The sequence below is a fragment of the Magnolia sinica genome, chromosome 3 (assembly GCF_029962835.1).
Source record: "Magnolia sinica isolate HGM2019 chromosome 3, MsV1, whole genome shotgun sequence".
In the NCBI taxonomy this organism is placed as follows: Eukaryota; Viridiplantae; Streptophyta; class Magnoliopsida; order Magnoliales; family Magnoliaceae; genus Magnolia; species Magnolia sinica.
The window spans coordinates 106,134,339-106,142,411 of NC_080575.1; the positions used below are offsets into that span (position 1 = coordinate 106,134,339).

General features: G+C 35.5%; 1 protein-coding gene across 4 annotated transcripts; it reads right to left on the minus strand.

The window, feature by feature from the left end:
- Positions 1-5,270: 5,270 nt before the first annotated feature.
- LOC131238677 (mitochondrial intermediate peptidase, mitochondrial-like) lies at positions 5,271-7,403 on the minus strand. Of its 4 annotated transcripts, XR_009168015.1 has the most exons (4): positions 7,020-7,403; positions 6,131-6,212; positions 5,833-5,952; positions 5,271-5,721 (listed from the first exon to the last, which is right to left on the minus strand). XR_009168015.1 is itself a non-coding variant. In XM_058236297.1 (3 exons), exons 1-3 carry the CDS (start codon positions 7,398-7,400, stop codon positions 5,587-5,589), a joined length of 636 nt encoding a protein of 211 aa, XP_058092280.1. In that variant the 5' UTR covers positions 7,401-7,403; the 3' UTR covers positions 5,271-5,586. The 4 variants fall into 4 exon arrangements, 3 of the variants coding, with proteins under 3 accessions (XP_058092280.1, XP_058092282.1, XP_058092281.1); XM_058236297.1 differs by lacking the exon at positions 6,131-6,212; XM_058236299.1 differs by lacking the exons at positions 5,271-5,721; positions 5,833-5,952; positions 6,131-6,212 and adding an exon at positions 6,299-6,914.
- Between the last annotated feature and the right edge of the window lie 670 nt (positions 7,404-8,073).

The window sequence follows — 8,073 nt, forward strand, 5'->3', positions numbered from 1 at the left end:
CATTTGGTACCAATTCTTAATGTTGGCAACACCTGACATACCTGTACCTCTCCAAAGGTCACACTGATTGGATGGTCTTAACTGTCTGAAATTGTCGTTGGATTAATTTGGACAATTTTCTTTTTGACTATCCTGATGAATAATATTGACTTGTACTATTCTTTTTAAACATTTATATGCTTCAATCTCCTTTGGTCTGCACTTGTTGAAGGGCACATCTATTCTGTTGGGTAGAACACTTATTTTAATATCACAATGATTGGATAATCTCAACCATCTGATATTACCATTGAATTTAGACCATTTTCTTTTTTACCAAGGTATTAAGGACCTTTGATTTGCACTCCTGTTTCTTAAACGTGTATATATATATATATATATATTTTTTAACCTCAAGTTAACACTCTTTTTCTTCTTCTTCTTCTTCTTTTTTTCCTTTTCACGTTTACATGTTTTTAATCCCACCATGTGTATTGTAGGCCACATCCATTCAATTTGGTATAGATCCCTTTTTTTTTTTTTTCAATTTTTCTTGTCAAAATACAAAATCTAGTTTTCTTTTTTTAAAAATATATATATTTACATTTTTTTAATTTTTTCACAATTTTGTTTAATTTCGTATTTTTTTTTCAAAATATCATTTTTTTTATCGAAATCTTGTTATATAACTTTTTAATTTTTCTTTTCAAATTACAAAATCTAGTTTTCTTTATATATATATATATATATATATATATATATATATATATATATACAATTTGACAATTTTTTCACAATTTTGTTTAATTTTTTAAATTTTCTTTTTCAAAATATCATTTTTTAAATATCATTTTTGTTATATAACTTTTTTATTTTTCTTTTCAAAATACAAAATCAAGTTTTCCTTTTTAAAATATATATTTTTTTTACAATTTGTCAATTTTTTCACAATTTTGTTTAATGTTTTTAAATTTTCTTTTTCAAAATATCATTTTTTAAATATCACTTTTGTTATACAACTTTTTAATTTTTCTTTTCAAAATACAAAATCTAGCTTTTTTTTTTAAATATATTTTTTTTTTCAATTTGACAATTTTTTTACAATTTTGTTTAATTTTTTAAATTTTATTTTTCAAAATATCATTTTCTTATCGATTTTTTTTTTTCAAAATTATCAACATTATTAAATGTTCTTAATTTTTATTTCAAAATCTAGATTTTTATAAAATTACATTTTTTTGCAAAATCTAAATTTTTTTCTTAAACATTGTTAGTTATTTTTCTAAGTTTTTTAACTTTTTTTTTTTCGTAATTCATAAATTTTTGTTTTTTAATGTTTTACTTGAGCATTAGAGACGGTTTATGACCGTCTCTAATAGAGACGATCATTGACGGTCTCAAATAAAGACTGCTAACAACCGTCCCTAACGCAAGCCTATTTTTACTATTAGAAAAGACGGACATCAGCCGTCTATAATTGAGACGGTCCATGACAGTCTCTGATTACCAATATGAGACGATCAATGACCGTCCCTAATAAAGACGGTCCTTGACAGTCTCAACCAGAGACAGCTAAGAACCGTCCCTAATACAGACTAAAGCTTAGCAGTCCCTGCCTACAGGAAAAGACGGCCAACGACCGTCTCTAATTGAGACGGTCCTCGACAGTCTCAAATTACCAGTAAGAGATGGCCAATAACCGTCTCTAATAGGGACGGTCTTTGACCGTCTCAAATTCTGGCATATAAGACGGTCCGGGACCGTCTCTTATTCCAGACGGTCAATGGCCGTCTTTTTTCTGCAGTTAACGACGGTTTTTGACCGTCTTAAATGATTTGTGGACGTTCAAATTTTTAAGACAATAATAAGGACGGTCAAGGGCCGTCTAAAAATTTAGAGACGGTTTACGGCCGTCTCTAAAGCGTCTTTAAACCAAGCAATTTTAGAGACGGTCCAAAACCGTCTCTAAATCCGTCATTTTTTCCCATTTTTCACGTAGTGATCTCTCTTTTATCTTTCTTTTCCAAAGCCCAGGGGCACTGGTTGTGCTCCGACTTAGGCCAAGTTGAACGGTGCAGTCGACCTAGCGTGGTGCGGTCCAGTCGAACGGTCCAGCGCCGGATTTCACTCTTTCTCCCTCATTCTCTCTTCTTCGTAACCTCTCCTCTTTTTTTTTTTCCTTTCTTTCCGTCCCAGAACCGGCTAATAGCCACCCCAACGCCCCCCGAGTTCAAGCCTAACTCGGACGGTCGGATGGTGCAACACCAGCGGCCCGGCTTCTCCTTCATTCCTCTCCTATTTTCCCTCCTCTTTTCTCTCTCCTTTCCTGAATTTCTGGTGCCGATCCCAAGGAAAATGCCTAGCTTTTATAGCCAAGGAGTCTGCTCGAACCCTACATCCAACGGTCGAGATAACCGACCCTGTACACACCTCCACTTCCTTTCCTCGATTACAGGGGGAAATCCGATTCGAGGGATGGGTTTTACACACCGAGGCCCACTGGAAAAACAACTTAGATCTTAAAGTGGGGCCCATGCCATGATGGTGGGTTACCCAGCTTAACAGAGAAGATGACATGGCCAAAAATGGCGGATTCTTATCTACGGAGTATTCGGATGATCTAGTCCTTTTGAATGGCTCAGATGAGGCCATTGATCACTTTGAGGCCCACTTCCCGGGCCTTTCATCCGTGTTTCACCACACCGCACGAGATCTCCTGCCTCAAGTGGTTTTCTCGCGAGAAGAACGCTCCCAGCGTGTTAGCTATTGCCGCCCTTAAGGGAACGGTGGATATTTCTCCACGTGGACTGATGTGAGGTTCGGATCGCGCCAGATGGAGTTTTCCAAGGAGGAAATGTCTCCCCACACCTTTACGTCCCGCGGTCGTATGTCTGCCCTTCTTTGGCAATGGAGGAAGGGTGCAGATCAAGGCCTGAAAGAACGGTTGGGATGGAGAGGCATAGTTTGACGCGGATCGCCTATGTGGAAAATCCTGCAAGCGGCCGATTTGCTGAAACACTATTGGCCATCCGAGACTGCCCATATCCCATGCACATGCACATCTGCATGGGTCGGATGGACTTTAAGGTTTTGGTCACCCAGGCCCCATGAGTCTGATGGACGGTCCGGATCGTGCAGATAGAGGCCAAGGTGGGCCACCTAAAGAGCTGACATCCGTCAATTTTGAAATATAAACGGGCGAGAGGAGTTTTTCGCTTTTTCAAGTGAAACTCGGGTCAGCGTTGGTCAACCAGCAAACGGCGTCCCGTGCACTTCGCGCACGGGTGGCCTTCATGCACTTGCATTCCACGTGGGGGTCCATCGTGATTTTTGTGACCAATCCACATAGTCCATTCATCTCGGAAGCCTTAATCGGTGCCTTTATTTGAAGATCAGGCATATCTAAAGCCTGGGTGGACCATACTTAATGAATTTCGTCTCGTTTATTGATCTTTACTAATCCAGTGATTGGATTGATCCTGTTTTGAATATTAACGGTCAAAAAGACTCTAAGGATCATTTGTGTGCGTTCAGGCCTACTTTCTTTGTATTGATGATTCCATGTTTGTTATTAACATCCCTTCACTAATATTATTCATATGCATGTGTTATTATCACTTATTTTACATATTGTTATTATATGTGTAATACATATATACTTATTTACTTATTTATTTGTAGGACTTGTCTTTGGTAAGAGTGATAGTGTCATATTGAGCCATGTGCACACGCTTCTCCAAAGGTTTATGTTTGATTTTATAATCCGATGGTTGCTTTTAAGAAGGTCGATCATTAGATAGATCATTGAAACATTGCGGACCTAATGATAGTGAAAGATCTCTAGGGAGCCCTATTAGTGTAACCAAGCCACATGTCAAGGGACAAAATGTCGTGGCCCCATTGATTCATGTTTTAAGGCCTAAGATGCATGGTTAGGTTTAGCCTAATGAAAGTGAATGTTCAATGAACTAGGTTTACGTTACTAACACTACAAGAAAAGTCACTTTTGCCGACGAAAATTTTCGTCAGTAAAAGCCTTTTTTTTGTAGGCAAAAACTTTCACCGACGAAAATTTTCGTCGGTAAATTCATCCCTAAAAGACCGAGGGGAACAAAGGTAAGACTTTTGCCGACGAAATTTTTCCCTACGAATATATTTGTAGGTAAAATATTTACAAGACTTATACCTATGAGTATTTTCATAGTTGAAAATATTTTCAAAACCTTTACCAACGAATAATTTGGTAGCTAAAAATATTTACAAAACTAAAAAATATTTTGATCGCTTTTACCCTCACATAAGCTAACTTGTACCTACGAATATTTTCGTAGCTAAAACTATTATCAAAACTTTTACCTACGAATATTTTCGTAGCTAAAAATATTTAGAAAACCCTAGTTAACTTTTACCTACAAATATTTTCGTAGGTAAAAGTACTTACACAACTTTAATATAAATAAAACTTTTACCTACGAATTTATTCGTAGGTAAAATTATTTACGAACAAAACTATTAATATAAATAAAACTTTTACCTACGAATTTATTCGTAGGTAAAATTATTTACAAACCAAACTAAGACTTTTACCTACGTCCCTTCTTCTTTTTTTTTTTCCCTAGTATTTCTGAAATACACCTATTACAATATATTTCATCATATTCTTCCTGATATACACTTGTTATGTAATATATTTCATCATATTCACATTCGCATCCATCTAAACCCAAAATACGTAAATCCATCCAAACATAAACTACATTCATCCAAATATAAACTACATCTATCCAAACACAAACAATCTTATCCACATTACATTCATCCACGCATAAATACATCATAAATAAAATATAAAATATTATTCATAGCCTATTTCCTGGTGGGGCTCACAAAATTTAGTATGGTGAACACATCGCCAACTGTGCACACACACCTAGGTCCTTACTCATGCCTTCATGGAAGATTCAAAATAGTTTCAGGTTATAAGTTTAGGTTTAGGTTAAGGTTTAAGGTTTAAGTTTAGGATATAGGTTTAGGTTAAGGTTTATAGGTTATAAGTTATATAGGTTAAGGTTTAGGTTTAGGAAATCGGGTTTGGGTTCAGAATCGGGTTCGGGTTTGGGTTTTCAAGTTTAAGTTTAAGTTTAGGTTAGGGAGTTGAGATTAGGATTAGGTGTAGGTTTAGGGATTTGAGAATACATTTAAGTTTTAGGTTTAGGTTATAGGTTTAGGTTTAGGTTTAGGTTTAGGTAATAGGTTTTGGGATTTGAGAATAGATTTAAGTTATAAGTATAAGTTTAGGTTAATTTTGTAGATTATATAGGTTTAGGTTATAAGTTTATGTTAATGTTATAGGTTATAGGTTTAGGTTTAGGTTTTACGTTTAGGTTAAGGTTACATGTTTAGGTTATAGGTTTAGGTTTAGGTGACAGGTTATAGCTTTAGGGAATTGAGAATAGGTTAAGGTTTAAGTTTAGGAAATCGGGTTCGGGTTCAGGATTGGGTTTAGGTTTGGGTTTTCAAGTTTGGTTTGAAAAGACATCTAAGGCTCAAGTCACACAAGGAGTTATGCCACAAGAAAGCAGGTAAAGTTCATGAAACAACAATGGTTCAACTTACAAAAGAGTCTAAGTTGAAGGTAGAAGACTTCATCATTCCCGTGAAATAAGCTTCATCCCATGGCTCCAAGTCTGCACAATCTTCATTGCATATTTTCCTCTTGAAATCCCTAATTGCCTTGAACTCCTACAAGGGGAAAAAAGACACCCAGAAAGTACCATAAAAACTTCACTCTACTACAACTGAAAAAATTGGGAAAAAGATCAAAACTACACCCAAGAAAGGACACAAATTTACCTTATCAGCCTTATGCCTAACAATCTTGCTTAAATCAAGCAAAAAGGGCATCACAACCTCTGGTGATGATGCAATATTCGGATGAACTGCAAATTGAGCGTAAGATTTATACCCCATTATCTGCATACAAAAGACAACAACAAAATAAAATAAAATAAAAAATTACTGGTTTATAACATAAAAGAATCAGCTTAGAGAACAGATTTTCAATTTTGATTTAGCACAGAAATTGTGGAAAATCGCCAAACTTTCAAAACTAAAGATATTGAATGACGGGTTGAAGTGAAGGAAATGTAACCTCTGCAAGCTCATGACGAGCTGCAATAAGCTTATCAAGGACACCAAACTGAATTTCCTAATATGTATGATTGTTTCCTGACCTGTAAAGAAATCCCAAAATATTCCAAGAACTTCAATTAACACGAAAAAAAAAAAAGGAGAAAAAAACAAAATGAAAAATATAGCCACGGTTAAAATTTTGAAACTGGATATGAACAGAAAGAAGCAAAAAGATTTCATTTGATCAAATAATCAATCTAGATCCGTACAATGGCTATGTATATATAGCTTTATACAACTCCTAAAAATACAAGAAGACAATACTTCAATCCTATTGGCCCACAAAAAAGAAATATTTCTAAATTGTCTCGAACTTGCACTAAAAAGAGATGCTAAATGAAACTAAATGAAGGGTTCTACTCACCATATCTCTCTACGAGTCTATTGGATATATACCTAGCCATATGGTGTATATGGCCCATATAGTTGCAGGAACTCACAAAAATCTATATGGTTTGTATATAAAGGTGTTTACAGTACCCATTTGGACTTGTAAATCCCAGTCCAAACAATGGTTATTTTTGAGCCATCAGATTAACCTTGTGGGGCCCACATGTCAATTGGACCATTGATCTCGTCGAGATCATTCGACAGGACCGTTGATAGGGTCCTTATCTTTCATTAGCTTGATTTGGGCTTCTGAAGTGGCCCAGATTTTCGATTGGACAGTTGTGGATGGCCATGAACTTCAATCGACCAGCAATGGGACCACTTGTGATCTCCCATTGGATGATCGAATGGTCCTGCATCATATTGCTGTTTAAAAAATAATAATTTAAGATTACTATTAAGAGAGAGGAAGACATCAACTTAAGACAAATATAACAAGCTAACTACAACAGAGGTACCTCAGCATCTGATGCCCATTTCAGTATAGAGGATAGAGTCCCCGGATCTGTTGTCACACAGAATCCCTTTTCTTTTACCATATCTCTTGATCCTAGTGGTTCCTTTGATGCACCAGACATGGTGCGATAAATGGGCTTGAGAAGATGTTGCATATGTTTCGGAATTCGTGAGGCTGGAAATATATCCACAAAACCAAGATCGGTGATAATGTTTTCACTGAAACTGAAACCAAATGAATGAGAAATAAGCTCAAGATCAATACACTGGTCACATAGGCACGCTGACAAAATAGAAGGTAAAAGAGAGGAGCACATGGTGCAAGCAATGACAAAGTTATGCACAGAATTGAAATGTAATAATATGAATCCATTGAAGAACATGGCCCGGTTATAGGGACACCAGAACAGACCAGTCATGAACAATAAGAAAAATACATTAGCAATTAGCTTTTATAAAAATAAAAAAAATAAAAAAAAATAGAAAAAAATAAAAAAAAAACCACCAAAAATGGCATGAGTACCACAATAGCATATACAAGGAGGTTAATATGACAAAGAAATAGATTATTTTTTTTAAAAGGACCCTTAGATTAACAATAGATAGGAACCAATGGCCAGATTATCCAAAGAGAAGAAAACAATTATATTCAACTTGTAATGAATATAACTGTATTTGGGTCTTCTCCTCTTGATAGAACCAAATGTTCACAATTCAATTCAGTTATGTGTCCAAACAAGACCCAAGCAAGAATAAAAGCCACATTCTGTTACTAGAAAAAAAAATCAACAAAGCTCCTCCGCAAAACAGAAATGGGACTGATGGGATTCATCAAGCTTGGATGACTCAATTCCGAAATAGGACTGTAACATCTGGCAGAATTAAAGATACAACCAACTACAAATGCCGGTGGCCATGAACTCAAGAAAATATGCCATTGAAAAAAGCCCATCAAAACGAATTGAAATTTTAGTCTCTTTGATTTTGCTGAAAGTGATGAAAAAATTGTAGCTGTGTTGGATGCACAAAGTGATTTGAATTGTAGACATTCAGATT

What these genes read in the sequence shown, in the direction of transcription:
- LOC131238677 (XM_058236297.1), bottom strand. Translation starts at nt 7,400, where the DNA reads ATGTTCTTCAATGGATTCATATTATTACATTTCAATTCTGTGCATAAC. An exon ending in AATGGGCATCAGATGCTGAG is followed by an intron (nt 5,953 to 7,019) that starts GTACCTCTGTTG and finishes TTTTGTATGCAG; the next exon opens with ATAATGGGGTATAAATCTTA. An exon ending in TTAGGCATAAGGCTGATAAG is followed by an intron (nt 5,722 to 5,832) that starts GTAAATTTGTGT and finishes TTCCCCTTGTAG; the next exon opens with GAGTTCAAGGCAATTAGGGA.